The sequence below is a fragment of the Sprattus sprattus genome (assembly GCF_963457725.1).
Source record: "Sprattus sprattus genome assembly, chromosome: 13".
Taxonomy (NCBI): domain Eukaryota; kingdom Metazoa; phylum Chordata; class Actinopteri; order Clupeiformes; family Clupeidae; genus Sprattus; species Sprattus sprattus.
The window spans coordinates 26,707,475-26,727,765 of NC_137911.1; the positions used below are offsets into that span (position 1 = coordinate 26,707,475).

Consider the following 20,291-nt stretch of genomic DNA (forward strand, 5'->3'; position numbering starts at 1 on the left):
TAAATAACTTGTGAATTACCTTGAGTTGAGTGGACGTACTCGAATCGCTACTTTAACGTTTGCCATGTTGCCGACTCCAGTCAGCGGCACGTTGGCCGCTGGTCGAATGGCAACTGCGGACTCTTTTCGTTGACTAATTCCCACGCCTGCTTGCTGATGGCATGGGACTGGTGAACCGATGATTTAGTCCAGTAATTCATGCTAGTGCGCGAGGTGAATTTAGCCCATGTCCTCCGAGGTCACGGCGGAGAATGTGACGGAGTGCGTCCAGACTTCCTGCTGGCAGACTGCAGCACGAGCGAAAGAGGCGGAGTGTATCGTCTCCACGCTGTGCTCGGGTAGTTTGTTTTGAGTTGTAAGGTATGCCTCCCGTATATTCTGACAAGGTCAGAGGTAGTTATCACTGCCTGCAGTTGATAACAGTACCTATCATTAAAAAGCACGAAGCACGGGAATCGTAATGTTGGCAATGAAATAAATCGTACACAGAATAGGTTTGAGTAGTCCAAATGAATTAGGACAGTGGAATCACAAAACTTCACACCAGGATTTGAATCGGGTCCAAAAAGGTCAGGCTCAACTGTACACTTTGGGCAGTGATGGATCTTAATAATGGCAGATACTTATGTGTAGTCGACTTATAGTCCTGTGCTGACTAGTATGAGATGCAAACGTGGCTGAACTGAGGATACTGTGTCAAGCTTAGGATAAAATAAGTACACACACATAAATGCAAATGTTTTAAAATTAAGGCCAAACATTTAACTCACATTTAAAATACCTTTATTTTGTATGCAAATACATCATAAAACTTCACAACAGTTTACAAGCAACTGGCATTTGAAATACAAGTCCAACATGAACTAACAGTCCATCACAAATGCATCTCAATACATTTATGAGACACAGACATCGTTCCCACACAGCATCAGCTGCATGGTGGAATATTTGTATAAAGTTGAAGTGTATATCAAGACATCACAAACATAATTAGTATACATAGTTAAAATATACATATAAAATTATATAATCATCTTTCAATTAACTTTATTAAATTTAAGACAGTTCTATCTTTCTGCATTTTACCTCATCAATTCCTATAGTTTTACCTCTTTCCCTCCCCTCATTTAACTGGTCAACTTAACAGGGTCACTGGCACCTGGCTCCAAAAACAACCTTTCCCTCTTCCACCTCACCTTTACAGCCCTTAGCCTCAGGCCTGCTCATGCAGAGCACTGGAGAAACATGGGGCAAGTTAGTGATCACTGACACGCGTCTTTTTCCTTTTTCCTTTGACCTATTGAACTTGTTGAGGAATACACAGGATGGCCAGGATTGCAAGGTCATGGAGAACACCAGTCAGTGAATCAGTCAGTGATTAATAATGGCTGGCCGGTTTATCCTGTGAGTAGTGAGGGGGAAAATGGATGGTGCGCACGCCCGTCCGCCCGTCCGCCCGTCCGCCCGCCCGCGCGCATACACACATACACACACTTTAAGTGGGGTTTCAAACCGACAGCATTTGAGTCTTGGCCAGCAGCTCAAACTAACCACAGCGGCGTTCCCTGGCTCTTTAGATCTGCTAAAGAACCCAAGAGGAAATGGCATCATAAAGGCCAATGACATCATTGCATGAGCAGTGGCAGCCTCCGACTAAAGGGAAAAATGATTTTCACACACTAGGCAGAGAGCCAACCAGCTAAGGCCAAAATGAACTTAAAATCATCTGGTTGGCTAGCAGCACAAGGAGACTGCGCTCCTACTTCTTTGGGTTATGGTGTCTTTGGTAACGGTAGTATCAGCATGCAAACCCTGTAAGTTGACCCTGAGTGCTCTTTGTGATGAGAGTGCGCCCTCTGCTGTTCACTGGGAGATCTGCAGGAGGTCTCTGTGGCTTGGCAGTGAGACAGAGGCAGAGGGGACGGAGGAGATGGACAACTCCTGGATCTTCTGAATGGACTCCTGAAAAAGGACAGGGCACTGTTGGAGCACTTATACAACCATGTTTTCATTGTTATGTTACCGCCATCCTTTTAGGACGCAACAGTGTCCACATGGTTTCTAATGTTAAACTTTGCAGTGAGAGTGAATTAGGGTGCATCTCTGTACGTATTACCATGGTCCAGGACAGGTCAAGTAAGCTTCTCCAATGTGTCACTACATCTTCTTTTCCTAGAAGTCCTTCTTCCAAAAGCAGATGGACCAAGACCCTAAAGTTCTGGCAATTCTGTGAGGCAGAAAGAAGGACAGGGCAAGGGGGAGAGAGAGAGCGAGAAAGAGAGACATAAAAAAAGGGTTTTAGTTCTAGGTTTTCCTTGGAAAAGCCAAGTCATCTGAGAACCAGCAAGTGTGAAACATTTGTGAAGTATGATATTTTTCCTTAAAACAGCTACGGGTTCTATTGGAGCTGGTAGAAGAACAGAAGTTAACACATCCATCTTATTGTGCCAATAGCCAGTTTCAAACTTTAACCTGAATTTCAACACATACCCATAGGGTAGGGGAAGCTGCTAGTTAGGCCGAATCTCGATTCTTCTCCTTGCCCCTTTTGCTTAGTCTTGTCTTAGTCTTAACCCTAGCACTTGCAAGTGTAAGGGCCAAGGGCTGAGATCTTTCCCCTATGAAATGAGACGCCACTCGGTTTTGGGTACGTCATGCGTGACTGTATGACCTATGAAACTAGCGATTTAAAAAAAAAAAAGTCTAATGAAGAACATGGTTGCAAATATATATGTATACAACTGTGTAGAGCACGAAACAAGACTGTCGTCATTTTTAAATTAATTATAAGCCAAAAATAGTTACATGTAGTGTATGTAGCATGATAGCTGGCAAGCTACCATATAAGCCAATGGAGTGGTGGTATACGCGCTAATTGTATCCTAAAAACTACCGTTTGAAAGCTACAGTTATGACCGAAAATACTATGCATCGTTCGAGTAGCACATTTCAGATCAAACCGAGTCATTATAAACATATAAAAAGTTGTGTAGATAGCTTTATCCTCGCTTCAAGCAGCCATGTTTTTTGGAAAATTCCCGAGCTGGTTTCGCGGTGTGCTCTGGGATAGCCCTTGGAGTTAAGGTAGGTCTCCGATCATCTCAAAAACGAGGGCCATACAGCCCTTAACCTTACCCCTTAATCTTGATCAAGTTGGGTATTGAGACACCACTAGCTCTCACATGAACGCGCAATTTCAAGGGTAAGGGGTAAGATGAGGGGTAAGGGGAAGTATTGAGATTGGGCCTTAGTCTGCAATGCGGTAAGTTGCATGGATCTTACAGTGAGGAAAGAAAAGTCTAATTTAGAATGGGCTCCTATTGTCACGAGAAGCCATCCTCTATTTTCTGGTTGGTCAGCTGAAAGCTCAAAGTCAATTGGCACTTTCCCCAAACCTTTTTATGAATGGAAAAGAACCCAAAACAGAACCCATTCTGCCAAAGCTGGAGCCAGCTGTATTCTGTGCACCTCGTGGCCAGCTCACCTCCTGTGAGTAACAGGCCGTGACAGAGGAGGGGAGAAGACGATGCGGTAAGTCCGTGACCTGGGAGTCAGTACTCACGTCTGTGTATTTGAGCACGGCGTTGAGGGGTCAGTACTCACGTCTGTCAGTGTGTGTGTGTGTGTGTGTGTGCTTGAGTACGGCGGTGAGGCATCAGTACTCACGTCTGTGTGTGTGTGTGTGTGTGCTTGAGTACGGCGGTGAGGCATCAGTACTCACGTCTGTGTGTGTGTGTGTGTGTGCTTGAGTACGGCAGTGAGGCATCAGTACTCACGTCTGTGTGTGTGTGTGCGTGTGTGTGTGTGTTTGAGTACGGCGGTGAAGGGTCAGTACTCACATCTGTGTGTGTGTGTGTGAGCACGGCGGTGAGGGTGGGGGAGGCGAAGAGCAGGTGGAGCGGTAGCGAGGGGAGGGGGCTGCTCCCCCACAGGTGCACCAGCTGCTGCAGGACGCCTCTGATGCCTGCACTGTCCATGGGGGGGGCCAGAGGCAGCTCTCCTGAAACTGAACACACACACACACACACACACACACACACACACACACAGACAGAGACACACACAGACAGAGACACACACACACACACACACACACACACACACACACACAGACACGCAACAAACACACACACACACACACGCAACACACACACACACACAGAGAGAGAGGGCGAGTGAGCAGAACACATAATGCCAGTGCAGTCGTTACAGTGAGGTAAGTTGACTAAACAACTAAATAGATAAATAAATGAAACTAAAATGGAAAACATCAAAGTTCAGTTTCCTGTAAGACTTACTCACAGTGTGAACCAGAAAGTATTCATATGGTTCACAAGACGCTTAATCATTATAAACATGTAAACCTGTAAGCCTATAAACGTCTATGTAACATTGCAGACTGAGTGCATGTCAATGCAATTTAAATCTGTATCACTCACCCAGCCTGCAGGCCAACATGATTGTGCATCGTACCAGCATCTGCTCCGGCACCACAGACAAGAACTGCAGAGAGACACATCAGATGCACCGCAGTGAGGAAGTGTGGAAAATGGCAGCTGATGCAGACAATCAAAGTAAAGAGAACTACCTGCTGCTGAGAACAATGGAAATCAAAATCAGGATCTATGTATCACGGTGTTCTTTTGCACGTTTGTACGTGTTTTTGTGTGTGTGTGTGTGTGTGTGTGTGTGTGTGTGTGTGTGTGTGTGTGTGGATGTTTGTATATATATATGTGTTTGTGTGTGTGTGTATGGTGTACCTTCCGGCACTGTAGAGTCTCTCCTGCTCTGTCCAGCAGAGCCTGCAGCTGTTGGATGGTGCAGCACTCATCCTCAGCTCTAGGTCCTACTGCAATGCTCAGCACTTCCTGCAGGGGGAGCACATCACAAGGATCATAATAATCCCCTGTTGCCTTTGAGATCCCAACACTCTAGAGAAAGTTTAGTGTTGAGCAGCTTAAGGTAATGACTTTGTTGTGTAATTAAGAATGCATGTATCACTGTCAACACCAGTTCCACAAGCTACTCCAATAGCTTAGGTTAAGCCAGGTGCATTGTGGTCCCAGTCAATGGCAGTACAAACACACAACACACCTGCTTAACGAACTCTGCTTCTGGAACCATCTCTAGGCCTGTCCCTCTGGACCAGCGTCTTACATGCGACATCCGTACCTTTATGTCTGTGATGACGGTGGAGGCGTCCATACCTTTATGTCTGTGATGACGGAGGAGGCTCGGGGCGCTTTGTGAGTGCACTCTGGGGGGCAGTCCTTCTCTCCCAAGGTTTGTCCTCCACCACCTCTCTGGGTGTCTGTGGGCGTCTGTGCCTGGGTCTGGGCTGGCACCTCTGGGTTTGGGGGCGGAGGGCTGGGAAGGGTCTTCATGACGCGGTCAAACACACTCTTCCACTCCCTCTTGATCAGCGCTGAAATCAGACGGAGGTATGAGAGGAGAACAGCAACAAATGTCACCTATTGATCATCTTAAAGTGATGTAAACGGTACCTGTGATGTTGGATGAGAGCCAGGTGCAGGCTTTCTCTGTGGCCAGGCGGGTGGTGATGCTCTCTGAAGTGCTCAGAACCTGGACACACACACACACACACACACACACACACACACACACACACACACACACACACACACACACACACACACAGTTTTCAATGCATATACATCTGTCTCTCTAAATGAACAGTAAAGATAAACAGGGTGTTTCACAGATGAGAGAACACGACGGCCATGTAAGCGCCAATTAACATTCACCCAGCTACAGCCAATACATTTTCAGCTGTTGATTTACCATCTGCCTGGCAAGAAAGTAGTGGATGGTAATGGCGGCCATTAAAAACCCATATAATGAAAGAATTAATTACAGGCTTAATAGCTTAAGATGATTCATTAGCTTAAGATGATTCATTAGCTCGGCTGTGTTTTTAAACTCACTGCAGGGGAGGTCTCCTCAGGCAACAGGACTCTAACAGCCTCTGGACCCTTCTCACTGCAGAACCTACAGACAGACACAGGCACAGGCACAGACACAGACACAGACACAGACACAGACACAGACACAGACACAGACACAGACACAGGCACAGACACAGACACAGACACAGACACAGGCACAGGCACAGACACAGGCACAGGCACAGGCACAGACACAGACACAGACACAGACACAGACACAGACACAGACACAGACACAGACACAGACACAGACACAGACACAGACACAGACACAGACGGCACAGACACAGACACAGACACAGACGGCACAGACACAGACACAGACACAGAGCAAGGTCAGAACAAAATAAGTATAGAAAATATGTGTCAAATGTGTAAATGTAAAGCTAATCTAAGCACAGGAGGTTGCCAACTCCAGTGAGCTGGGTGAGGTGAGCAACAAGCTGGTTTTCCCCCTTACCTGGTGGCCGTCTCAAGTGCCTGCATGCCCTTATAACACAGCTGGGTGCAGATGGTGTCATTAAGCTTGGCCACGTTGGCACTATCCACGGCCAGCGCCTCCCTCAAGGCCCGCTCGCCGCCCTTCACCAGCTCCGACACCAGAGTCGCCCTGCACAAAACACAGACTCAAAATGGACGCCTAAACATCACAGAGTTCTTTGTCCAACAGGGCTTAATGAAACAGCAGCCCTCACACACCATGGCAGACTCACTTGATGTGTTTGACACAGTTGGAGCTGACCCGCTCGGCCACAAACTCCACCGTCCGTTTGAGAGACGGGGGCTGGTTGTGGAAGAATGCCTGTTCCAACTCCATCTGAAATAAGGGCCGCAGTAGACACAGAACACATAGTAAGTCTTTCGGCAAACTACACGTCCCTTCGTGTCTAAGAGGTGATTGGTTAGAAGTTCCCTCTCTACCTTCAAGAAGCTTTTGAAGAACCAACTCTTCAGAGAGCACCTCCCTTCCTTACTGGCACCTTGACTAGTGCCTATCCTGCACTTACATTCCTGAATTTTTTTCTCTCTCTTCTACGTCTGTTTTTCTATTTCTTATGTAAAGTAGTATTTATTGTTACACCAGGTTTTTATTGCTCTTAGCTTGACTGTTCTCTCCCTTGTACGTCGCTTTGGACAAAAGTGTCTGCTAAATGACTAAATGTAAATGGCCATTACCAGTCAAAAGTTTGGACAAACCTTTCATTTCTTTGAGAAGTTTTTTCTTTACTTTTATTATTATCCACATTGTAGATTAATACTGAAGACATTTAAACTACGAAAGAACACATATGGATTGATGTACTAAACTAAAAAAGTGTTATCTGCCATGCAGAAAATAATAAAAGTAAAGAAAGAAATTCTCAAAAAATGAGAAGGTGTGTCCAAACTTTTGACTGGTACTGTACATTTACATTTAGTCATTTAGCATACACTTTTGTCCAAAGCGACATACACTGTAAATGTAAATGTAAGTTGTGTACCTGTAGTTTCTGTTGGGAGCGTGTTGTGGGGGGGTCTCTGGGCTCAGCAGAGGTGGGGGTGATCTTGCGTAGGAGGCCCCCGCTCTTGGCTGTGCTCCCCGCCACAAAGGCCGCTAGCAGCTTACGGAGCTCACCTGCCGATCACAACACATCACCGTGGAGATCAATACTCGTGAAAAGGCTGCTCATTTATTAGAGAGGGTTTTTAGGGAGATCAGTGCATATTCGCATTATATCTAAAATAGTTACCTAAGAATGGGCAGCAGGTGTAGAGCAGCTGTTGATCCACCAGGGGGAGTGAGTCCTGTGGAGAGAAGAGAAGTCTTAGCTGTGGGTCACACTCCTAACCCCTACCCTAACCCTAGCTGTGGGTCCTAACCCTAACCCTAGCTGTGGGTCCCACCCCTAACCCTAACCCTAGCTGTTGGTCCTAACCCTAACCCTAGCTGTGGGTCACTTGGCCCGAAAGAGGAAGCGTGGCTGATGACGACATCAAGACAGTTTTGCAAAACCAGAGACAGTTTATGAGAACGTATCATCACACTTCCTATCTGAGGGGAAGGATTGTTCTCACCAGGCCCTGTGAACTGTCCAAGGTCTCTTCACCGAAGTCCAGTTCCTCACTGAACACAACGTCCTCAGGAAACACAGGGATCTGAGACAGAGGACAAGGAGAGGAGAGGAGAGGAGAGGAGAGGAGAGGAGAGGAGAGGAGAGGAGAGGAGAGACGAGACAGAGAGGGAGGAGAGACAGAGGAGAGACAGAGGAGAGGAGGGACAGAGGAGGAGAGGAGAGACAGATGAGAAGGAGAGGAGGGACATAAGCAGGCAGAATGCTTTTGTGTACTACATCAGGAGCTATCTATGACCATAGTCCTAACCATGACATGTAACGACGGATTTAATGACGCTAATCAACTTAACGGACTCGAATCGACTATAAAAGAAGTTGCCAACTAATGTAATATTCGATTAGTAAGTTACGTCATGAAGCACATTGTTATTAGCTAGCTTTTTAGACATAGAAACAAGGTTCTCTCTAAATCTATTGACAGTTCCTTACTTAGCTGTAAAGAGAGACAGAATCTAAATCCAAATCCAAAACATCAGCATTAATCGAAAACATTTAAATCAAGTAGACTGACCAGCATGGGTGCACAACCTCTATATAAAGGTATTTGAAAAGGACGTATGTTGGCTCTGAGGAAGGAGACCAAATTCAGTCCAATTAGCAGTCCTACGGATAGCCATGTTCACAGTGTGAGTGTGTGAGTGAGTGTGAGTTCACAGTGTGAGTGTGTGTGCGTGAGTTCACAGTGTGAGTGACGTAAGGCTCACCTGGAAGAGCCAGCCCAGGACCGCCACCAGCAGCAGCTGATTCAGGTAACACACCTCAGCTCCTCTGCCCAGCAGCATTCGCCTGCCACACACATACACAAACACTATGTGTGGTCAGTAAACATACTAATTTCTGCTGCTTTAGTGTGTGTGCGTGTGTGTGTGTTGTCCTCTAGACTCACTCGTGACTGTACGTATATGTGAGTGTGTATGTGTGTGTGTGCACCTGTGTGTGTGTGTGTGTGTGTGTGTGTTGTCCACCAGACTCACTTGGTAGTTTCATCAAATAGCAGCTGTATGTATGTGTTGGTGTGTGTATTGTCCACCAGGCTCACTTGTGACTGTACGTGTGTGAGAGTGTGTGCACTTGTGTGTGTGTGAGTGTGCGTTGTCCACCAGACTGGAGTGTCATCAAAGAGCAGCTGCATGTATGTGTGTGTATGCATGTGTGTGTGTGTGTGTGTGTGTGTGTGTGTGTGTGTGTGTGTGTGTGTGTGTGTGTGCGTGCGTGTGTGTGTGTACCTATAGAGGTGCAGCAGTGAGCCCAGTGCAGCTCTGAAGCAGGGCAGGTAGGGTCCAGTGTAGTCCATCATGGAGAGGAACTCCACCAGCCAGGGCACCGTCAGCACCAGCCTGCGTCTGCGCACACAGCTGCGCAGGACTGCGCAGACGTCCAGCACCGGAGAGCTCTGATGGGAGAGGAGCATGCGATCAACTTATGCACACTGGTCTGGTCACAAGGACTCAATACATGCATGGCACTGTTACATTTCAAAAGACGGAAGGAACTTAGCTGCTGCCACAGTGGATCAAGTGCAGTGGTAGATTACGTTCTATCTGCTGTTACATTATGCAATGCGGCCAGTCACAGCTGTCCAAATGCACATTTCAGAGCTACGGAGATATTTAACCCATTCATTGATCATGACACAGACCTGTAATGATCCGATAGACAGACACACACACACACACACACACACACACACACACACACACACACACACACACACACACACACACACACACACACACACACACACACACACACACACACACACACACACACACCTTGCTGCGCAGTGCAATAGCTGCCTCCTGGATCTCCTTGGATGGAGGATCAGAGGTGTGGTAGGGCAGGAAGGAGATGAAACCCAGGAACTTAGCCAGCAACCGAGCCACGAGCAGCACCGAGGAGAACCTCTGCTTCTCATCCTGAGAGAGAGAGAGAGAGAGAGGGGAGAGAGAGAGGAGAAGAGAAGAGAAGAGAAGAGAAGAGAAAGAGAGAAAGAAAGAAAGAAAGAAAGAAAGAAAGAAAGAAAGCGAGAGAGAGAGAGAGAGAGAGAGAGAGAGAGAAATAAAATGTAACATTACGCAGGGGTTGATGAAGTGCCACAAAAACCATGAAAAAATAAATCTATTGAATACATATTTGAGAGGCCTTCCACCAACTGACCTGCTGGTCCATGTCCCCGTCTCCCTCCTCTTCCTCACCGCTGCCCCCTGCTGGCGCCCCGAGGATGGACACCTCGTCCAGAAGCAGCAGCTCCTGGCACATGCCGTCCTTCAGGTGCTGGTTCAGCTGGCAACTGCAAACAGAAAACAGACACCTCAGATGAAGCCCTCTACCCTCTTAACGGTCATACGGATCTGCTACAACATGTCTTAATTTACTTGTTCAAAATGTCGGCTATAATATCATTGTATACTTTGTAAAACAGCGTTGTTAAGCCATTTGATATTCCAGATTCCAGATTCACATTAGCAATGTCAGGAAGGTCAGTGAGCCACTAGCAGACCCCTTTATAAAATGATTACACTTGAATAAGACTAAATGATCCGTTATCGTACCGGTCCACATCAAGCAGGGTGAGCAGAACCCTGCCAGGCTGCTAGGCAACAACCTGGGCTATGTCATCACCGGAGCAAATCATAACATAAGCCTGCAGCTCAAGGTCACAGCTATTTCTTACACTTTTATTATTATTTACATGATTATTATTTATTATTATTTGTATTATTATTTACAGCTATTATTTGCACTTTGCCAGTGTAACACTACTTCTGCACCCAACCTCTGGGGTGGATGCTGTGAAAAGTGTGAAGTGTGAAAGTGACTCTATGGCAGAGGTGGTGTAGACACACACACTCTGAAATCCACCTCTGCATTTAACCCATCCAGGGAAGTGACACACACACACACAGTGAAGTGCAGTTACACACTAACCCGGAGCAGTGAGCTGCCTTTGGCGGCGCCCGGGGAGCAGTGATCGGGGTTAGGTGCCTTGCTCAAGGGCCGTGGATGTGGGCATGGGATAGCAGTGGTCTACCACTTCCCCCGCCCGCATTTTTCCTACTGGTCGGGGATCGAACCAGCCACCCTATGGTTACCAGCCTGAAACCCTAAGCAGTAGGCCACGGCTGCCCCATTCGTTCATTCATTCATTCTACAGCGGTGGAGCTCACCAGCTGGCCGACTGCAGGAAGTCCCGGAAGAACTCTTGGTGCCCCGGGAAGGAGGGCGGAGGGCAGGGTCCCATGAAGCCCTGCGGCTGGATCAGACGCTCCTGCAGGCGCTTCAGCCGGCTCAGGCCGTCCGCTCCCAGAATGCTCAGCACATCAGCGTCAGGGGCCTCGCCGAAGGAGCCTCTGGCTCCGGGCTCTTTACACATCTGGGAAAGAACAGCAGAGGGGTGAAGGGCAGTGACAGTGTGTGTGTGTGTGTGTGTGTGTGTGTGTGTGTGTTGAACAGCAGAGCGGTGAAGGGCAGTGATATCATCTTTGGAAGGAACTGCATCTCACTTCAGTGAAAACCCATGGTAGGTGGCAGGACATTTTTTTTTAGGAATGTTCATTTAAAAACACTAATTTGAGGTTGAAGTTTTCAATGCAATTTCATACAAGGGATCCAGAAAACAGTTCTGAGTCACTGTAATGGAAGTTTATTTGTGTGGTACTTTCAGTAGTTTAGTTTTTAGGCCTGGAGAAAAGGAGAGAGAGAGAGAGGGAGAAAGAAAGGTGGAAAAGAGAGGGAGGGAAGAAAGAGTAATGGAAACAGACGCCGCCCTCCAACCCTTACCTGGACGAGCTGCTTCTGGAACAGCCGAGCAAAGTGTGCGTGATTCCCTGCAGCAGTCTGCAGACTGACCATCGCCCTGGAAGGACCAATCACAGGTCAGGGCACTAGATACCAACTCAACAAGGACCAATCACAGGTCAGTGCACTGGATACCAACTCAAGAAGGACCAATCACAGGTCAGGACACTGGACACCAACTCAACCAGACAAAATTGCAGTAACAGGGTGAAGTTCCTCACCTGATCCTGTTGCCCAGAGCGTTCTCAAAGTCCCAGCCAGGCTCCTTATGGAAGTCCTCCCAGTCTCTCAGCAGCTCATAGAAAATATCCCTGTGCAAAAATGAAGTCAGATGTAGAACAGTCATTTAGATCAGGGGTTTTCAAACGGGGGTCCATGGCCCTCTGGTGGTCCACAAAGGCATTGCAGGGGACCCGTGACAAGAGCCTATGTTGATCAGTTCACCATTGACTTTTTGAATTTTTATAAATATACCTGGACCCGTAGACATATTTATGTCAATCAAAACAGTCTGTATAGCCAGGTCGCATTGCCAAAAAATTATAATGTAGACCCATATTCAGTGAAGATATAACACTGACAAGTGCTATAGGCGGAATATGTAAGCGGGGGGAAGGGGCGTGGTGGCAACGGTTAGTGATCTACCATAATAATATCAGGACCAGCCATCCGACACAACAAGAGCTCAACTTAGCCCAGATTTACTCTGGCTCACCTTTGTTTCTTGAAGATGTGGAAGGCTCTGTCGCTGCTGAAGTTGGAGCGGTTGTCTGTGGCAGGCTGGAAGGGCACGGAGTGGATGAAGGAGGGCAGGGAGGGGGAGACCTGGAGGCACACACGGGTCAACAAGGACCAATCACAGGTCAGTTCACTGGACACCAACTCAACAAGGACCAATCACAGGTCAGTTCACTGGACACCGACTCAATAAGACACAATTCCACCATCACATTGATTACATTTACAATTAGTCATTTAGCAGACGCTTTTATCCAAAGCGACTTACAAGGATGTATACACATTTTACATTTACACTGATGGCACACTGCACATCAGGAGCAATTAGGGGTTCAGTGTCTTGCTCAAGAACGCTTCGACAGTGAGGAATCGAACTAGCTATCTTCTGATTACTAAACGACTTCTCTACCTCCTGTACCACTGTAACAGAGCGTATGAAGGCCTAGTGCAAAGATGTAAATGTAATAGCATAATTTCAATAGCATAATAGCAGATAATAGCAGATGTAATAGCATAATTTCGTCACTTTGGTATTCCGACACCATTTTGGGTAGGTAGCCTCGGACCTACTAAAGGTGGTGCATATGAGCACAGTATTTGGTCTTTAAGTTGGTAGAGTTTTAGCTTTGTTCTCGTTCACCTTGGCTGTGCTGGTGTCCTGTGCCAGAGCTAGACGGTCCTTGAGCGCGGGAGCGAACGAGCCCACCCTCTCATTCTCAGCCAGCAGACGCACGGTGCACTTGTCCAGGTGAGACACCAACCTGGGAAACGTCACAACAGTAATACTAATAAATAATAATAATAATAGTCATAATAATAAAAAGTAACTTAATTAACATTGCAAAAGCCCTCTCTGATGACAGACCTTTACAGGATAATGGATCTGCTGATGTGTCAAAACAACATGGTCTACTTTTGGCTTATTTTGGCTGAATAGAATCACAGGCCATGCCAGGTTTTACAGTGTGGGTACAGGATATGTTAAGGTGCCATTACTCACTCAAACTGGTTCTCTACGACTTTAACGGCGAAATAAACACAGTTGTGGACATCTCTGAAGTAGCCTCTCTCCAACAAGTCTGCAGGAACATTCAGCACACAGATTTCAAGCACACTGACACAGACATAGAAGGACAACATTCATGTCTGGAACTGGCAGACGACTACACTAGACCACTTCAACTCAAAAACCCACAGTCACTTAGTTGGAAATGATGCTTTCAGAATGGAGAGCTCCGCCCCTGTAGAATGAATGCACAGCATCCACCCCACAGGTTGGGTGCAGACGTCGTTTAATGAAATGATGCTTTTAGAAGTGTTTTTAATGAACACCTTGAGCACTCCCACACAGACCGTCGTCCTGCTCTCCCTCCAGGGCGGGGGGGCTACGGCACGTCAGCAGCTGCAGCACGAAGAACAGCTCCAGAAACACGTTGGGCACCAGGTTCTCTACAACAAGGAACACAAAACAGCAAACACAAACAGTGAACACAAAACTGAAATGAGTCACAACCGCTGATATTAACCTCAAGTAAAAAAAAAGTGGGTTTCAGTCATAGGGTGTCATAGGGTGGTCTTGGTTAGTAAGGGGTTAAAATATAAGGAGGAGAGCACAAAAAACATTAACACAAACACTCTTCCACAAATGCCTCATGAACATCAAGGATATCATCACAACATGCTTTATGTATAAATTCACCACACCAAGCCTCAGGTGTCAGTAGAGACCCCTGCAGGCCACTGACCTGAAATGCAAGTGCAGTAGAGCTCAGCGAGCAGGTCCAGTTCAGAGGTCAAAGTGACCTTAGAGGGGTCAGGGCTGGGGGCCTGGGGGTCCTGCGCTGCCGTGGGGTCCACCCGCACCGGTTTGGTAGGGGTGCAGGGCTCCGTGGCTGGCTTCAGAGGCGAGCAAATCTGCTGCTGAAGTTTAGATCTGGAGGGAAGGGCGGATATCAGAGGAGACGGAGGGAATGGGTGGTGAGACCCAAGAGGGACAACTATTCAGCAACATACTCCAACTAAGTACTCATTTACATACAAATCAACATTTCTAGTTATAGTCATTTAGCCATCAACCCATTCCAATGTAACTTTATTAACAGACCTTGGTTACATAAAACCCACAATAAACTATCTGCTTATCTGTGAAGTGCTTTATCCATCACCTGGCATGATAAAGACTTACACCTCAGACATAACAGCACTCCTCCCAGACAGATGGGAGAGCGCACACACACACCACCTCTCATAAAGCCAGTTACACACCCCAGCCCAAACCTACTTCTCTTTCCTCAGCATCTCCCTCTCCTCCTGCAGGCCTAGTGGGCTACCCACGAACAGCGCCCCCTCTGGGATGGTAGGGGGGCTGCAGGGTGTGCTGAGAGGGGTGGAGGTGAAACAGCCTGTGGGTTTGGAGTGAGGCCGCTCCGAGTGCACCGGAGTCGGGTTGATGCGACGAGAAGGCTTGGTCAGGCTGGAGGTAAAAAAATCCAAATAAATAATAATCATGCATATGGCTCTCAGTATCCAGCTGTTCACTTGTGCATTTAGTATGCTTAGTTAATTATGTTTAATATTTTACTAAATCAATTGGGCATAGATATAATAATAAATAATATAATAATAATAATAATATAAATGTTCAGTTACTGAAATGGCAACACATATTCGCATTAATGTTAGGGGTATACTACACAGAATGAGCTGGATGCGTGCGTCTCATGAACTGGTGGTCATGACCCAAAACACTCACACAGGTGATGCATGCTGGGACGCCCCCACAGGAGGGAAGTCCTCCAGGTTGTTGAAGTTGAGAGTCACCTGTGTGGGGGGTGACACTGCCTCACCGGCTCTCCCTCCTCGCCCCCTCCTGGCGCCCCTCTCCCAGGACGCAGACGAGTCGTCCTGCTGGAAACCACGGCCCCCCGTCGGCCTCCCCCCTCCAGCAGAACCCCCGCTGCGCCTACGCCCACTGCCTCTGTGATGCTGCTGCTGCTGCTGCTGCTGCTGCTGCCCTGTTGCCATGGCGGGGCTGTGTGGGTGCATCTCGGGCGGCGATGTCGTCATAAAGTCGCCCAGGCTGGACCGGTGGGTGGAGCGGCGGTCGGCCTGCAGAGGTCGTGGCGCTGGGCTCCATACTGAGCTGAAGGAAGGGCTGCTGACGCCGCTCACCCCACTGAGCTCGCCCCTACTAGGGGTAGAAGCTGCCGCTGCCGAGCCCTCCCATTGGCTCCCCCCCAGCGGTGACACAGAGGGGGCCGGGGAGAAGAGCTGAACACGACTGGTGCCGCGGGACCCGGTGCCACCCCCGGCAGAGCCTCTGCCGCCCCTGCAGCCGCGGTCACTGGAGGGGCGCGTGGAGCGAGCGGCCGACCGTGAGCTGACGGGGGTCTTGGCAGGTGTGGCTGGGCCATGGGTGAGAGTGTGGCTGCTCTGGTCCCTCAAGAAGTTCAGAAGGAAAGACACAAACTCCTGCCTCTGTACCTGCAGTAATGGCTCGCATGATGGCTGGTCTTTTGAGCTCTGCAAAGGGATCATTTCAAACATGGTTATCTGTTAGTGAACTGCCAGACTTTCAGAGAGCCAGAAAATAATCTTCTGCTGTAACCCACAAAAAGAATATTGCACATGCCTAGAAAATGGTTCACGTGTAATTTATTGTGGGTATTTACATCCATGTTACACAAATAGCTCTACCATGCTTAACAGCAATAAGGAGTTCTGTCCCAAAAATAGCAAGCTAACTACCTATAAGGCATGCACAAACCTTGCAAACACCACCAACAGCCCAGTTGACACTGATAGAAGGGTATTTACATTCAGGTTAATTATAATAATTAATATATTAATATAATAACTACATTCAAGGCGCAAACATAGCTATACCATCCTAATACACAACTCACATTACTGCTCGAAACAATCTACAAAATAAAAGACAAAGTAAAGAAACGGGACAAATAGCGTTCAAAAGGAGAGGATAAAGTTAGCATTGGTCCCCATACCAAGCTACGTGTACAGCCCAATAACTTCAAAATGACATGTTTTTAGAGTGACAGCTTCGGCTGAATCTTCCTTTTGTTATGTATACCTCTTCTAGCTAACTGGCCACAACAAGCAGAATGACGACACCGACTGTTTGCAACATATCCGTTGCCTTTATCGCCCAAGTAAAAAATAAAATGTTAGATATACTAACACAGCAAAGACAATCTTAACGCTATTTTCTGCTAAAAACAACCCACTCAGCGACTGTAACCTCGCCACGTCTATCTGCTAATTTTGAAAATAAGGCTAATGCTTCAACAACTCATTGCTTAACGCAGCATGACAATGCAATAATGTAGCTAACCATACAAGCCTCGAAATTCAACTGCCAGGAACATAACAAAATGCTTTATAGTGCAATACATACTAAACTGACAATATTGTTGACAAGTTATCGACAGCCACCTAGCCACCTAGAATCATCATACGGGACTGTTGAGCTTGTTCGTGCTAACTTCCAGTGTTGACACATGACGCTTCGACAACCTGCATATATGCCATATATTCAAGTCCTTCAAAACTGAGAACATTTGACATTGCAGAAGAAGTCCAAAGATGCACTTACCTGCTTGTGTTTGAGCCAAACTAGGGCCTTACTCGTCCCTAGTTTCCCGAGCAGCAGCGATTCCAAAAGAGCCGCCATTCTCGTCTGAGCACGCGCATTACTAACTTTTGCGCGTGAAAGCAAGGGGGCGTATGGCAAACCGGGGCGATGGTGGAGGAGAGCACAGACCCAAGCACTCAGAATGGAAAACTACCGTGATAAAGTCCTCCATAGCCATAGCAAAACAAACAAACAAACACATGTAATACGTGAAACTATAAGTAAAAACCTTGTTAGGACTCGATATTTTGCGGCCTAATACAACCAAAAACAGAAACTTGATAAATAATAAATAAAGTGCAGAAACAGCAGTGGCAAGCAGTTTTACATAATTTCATCTTGCATGGTGGATTTTTTGCCTGAAGCAACAATTAATTAAAGAAGTGACCAAGTGTATATCCACCCCCGTGGATTCCAAAGTCTAGGGGGAGAGATCCCAGAGGTAGGTGGACACTACAGCTATAAGCTTCCAGCGTTATATCATTTCCCTATGCCAGCTAATGGGACCGAATGTAATTACATGTTTGCAGCAATTCTTTCACACATAATGTACAAAGGCAAGGTGCCCTACTATGTAGCTATTTAATTACCAGATATCAATGAGGAATGAAGAAAACACATTATTTGAATATAAATTGATAACCATCTCAGTCAAAAACTGCCTGCTTCAAATAAATCTCATTCAACCTGGCAGGCGATGAAAGGTGGTGCATCTTGGCCAAGCAAAGGACGCCTATGGGCCAACTTTCTTACAGCATAGGTTTGCCAATAGATGTCACTATAAGTCCAAATCATTTTGATGAGACCTATAATATCTCTGCTATATTATATCTGAAGTACAGTGTATTTATAAATAATTATAAAGTACCAGTGAGGTGGTTTCGGTTGGCTGCAGCTGAAAAGACTGGAGAGTTGTGAAAGTTGAGAGTACATTGATCATTTTCTGTATTTCTCTTCAGACAAAAGCAAAATCCTGAATGTTATTCATTTTTCTATTTTATTATTCAATTATTTGTTGGGGGGAAGGGGGTTCCTTTCCACAGCGCTGTAGACTACTAGGGGAATCAACATATATAGTATCATACCCATCAACTATAACAAACACTGTGTTGTAAAATCAGAATTACTTTTCTCTCATGACTCTTATATCCATGTTTCTAATAATTAGCAGTAAGTTTAAACACAAACGTTTCTGTTTATATCTGAAATGGCAGTTGAGTGGGTGTGTGTTGTCCTGTGCTATTGTAATTGCAATGGGTGTGATGGTCCTACAGTTGAGCTCTGAGATTCTGGGTGTGGGGAGGCCTGTAATCTTGGTGGCAGTGCTGGTTATGTTTGTACGTTTGACAAGGTTAGTGTGATAGAGTGATAGAGTGCATGTTGAAGAAACAGGTGGAACAGTTGAGCAGGATGTGGTGGACAACACTCCAGTAGGAGTAACAGTAGAAGAAGAACTGAAGAGAAGAGAGGAAACTGAGGTTTGTATTATTGAGTATGCCCTGATTGTACTAGAAGTCCATGTTCCTCTGCTGATTACGATCTACCCTTTTCTTATTCCAGTCCTATTCCTAGAGCCTCAGCATCATCATCATCATCATCATCATCATCATCATCATCATCACTGACCTTCTCTCTGGATCTGAGTCCCTACTGGGCCAGTCTCTCTCTCCCTGCAATCAGTAGACATCACAGCTCTTTATTCACCAATGCCATACATTCAGTAACTACTCTCTCTCTCTCTCTCTCTTTCTCTTACTCTATTTCTCTCTCTCTGTCACTCTCTCTCTTCTTCCTACTATATTCTCCCTCTCCAAATATCATATGTCACAATCTCCTTTGTGTTCTTTTATTACCCAGACAGTGGTTTGAAGATTTGAAGAGTACATTTGTAGGTGACACATGTACCCTGCTTGCATTCAGACAAAGTACATTTATTGACCAGGTGCTCTACTGCTTCTCTGTACTGGCCTGGGTTATAGGAGTGTTATAAAAAAAACTCAAGGCGTTTTGTATTCCAGAAGCCACTAGAGGGCGCAAGAGCTTTAAAAGCTGTAGTTTCCTTCTGTGGGGCTCTGAAACCTGGTCTGGCCTTAAGATCCAAGAATAGCATTTTATTAGTTTGATGGAGCCACAGGTCAATTTCACTACCTCATATGAGCTCAGCTAACATTTATACAGATCCAGACGTACTACTGATCTAATATCCTGCACTAAATTGCAAAGGAGCTATTCAACTTGCTCTAAGCAGTGCTACTTAGCTACTTTGCAGAATCTTAATCGAAGTGCACACTGTTGATGTTTCTGTTCAAGAAAGGTAAGATAATTCAGGTAATTTGGGTTAAATTTGGGTTCAAGTTCTGGTTAGTTTGCGAGTGGAATTATAATGCAGTTTTTCATATGAAGTAGATATTTGAATTTCATCCTAGAGTCCAGTTGTAGTTTATAAATGATCTTTAAAGACCCAGATTTGACAGGGTCATTGGGCTAAAAGTCCATAGATCTAATTGCTCCTGATAAAGAAATGACTGCATGGAGAGCATACCTTAACGCTATTGCTCATAGTGCACAGCACCATCTCCCCGACACACCACCATCTCCCCGACATACCAGCATCTCCACCGGCACACCAGCATCTCCACCGGCACACCAGCATCTCCCCGACACACCACCATCTCCACCGGCACACCACCATCTCCCCGACACACCACCATCTCCACCGGCACACCACCATCTCCCCGACATACCAGCATCTCCAGCGGCACACCAGCATCTCCCCGACATACCAGCATCTCCCCGACACACCACCATCTCCCCGACACACCACCATCTCCACCGGCACACCACCATCTCCCCGACATACCAGCATCTCCACCGGCACACCAGCATCTCCCCGACACACCACCATCTCCCCGACACACCACCATCTCCACCGGCACACCACCATCTCCCCGACATACCAGCATCTCCAGCGGCACACCAGCATCTCCCCGACATACCAGCATCTCCACCGGCACACCACCATCT

The 20,291-nt window shown here is 46.7% G+C and overlaps 1 protein-coding gene across 1 annotated transcript; it reads right to left on the bottom strand.

Annotated features, from left to right (window-relative positions):
- Nucleotides 1-1,476: 1,476 nt before the first annotated feature.
- Nucleotides 1,477-17,306, bottom strand: cdan1 (codanin 1; the record flags this gene model as incomplete). The annotated part of the gene is made up of 28 exons (XM_080850346.1): nt 1,477-1,962; nt 2,117-2,227; nt 3,840-4,006; nt 4,440-4,503; nt 4,761-4,868; nt 5,208-5,425; nt 5,505-5,583; nt 5,946-6,009; nt 6,427-6,576; nt 6,680-6,783; nt 7,448-7,581; nt 7,697-7,751; nt 8,022-8,102; nt 8,785-8,866; nt 9,307-9,473; nt 9,853-9,996; nt 10,238-10,370; nt 11,248-11,453; nt 11,861-11,936; nt 12,100-12,189; nt 12,594-12,703; nt 13,257-13,377; nt 13,617-13,695; nt 13,949-14,065; nt 14,362-14,549; nt 14,898-15,089; nt 15,369-16,138; nt 17,229-17,306. The coding sequence occupies 28 exons, from the start codon at nt 17,304-17,306 to the stop codon at nt 1,864-1,866; spliced, it is 3,987 nt and encodes a 1,328-aa protein (XP_080706472.1). The 3' UTR covers nt 1,477-1,863.
- Nucleotides 17,307-20,291: the final 2,985 nt, after the last annotated feature.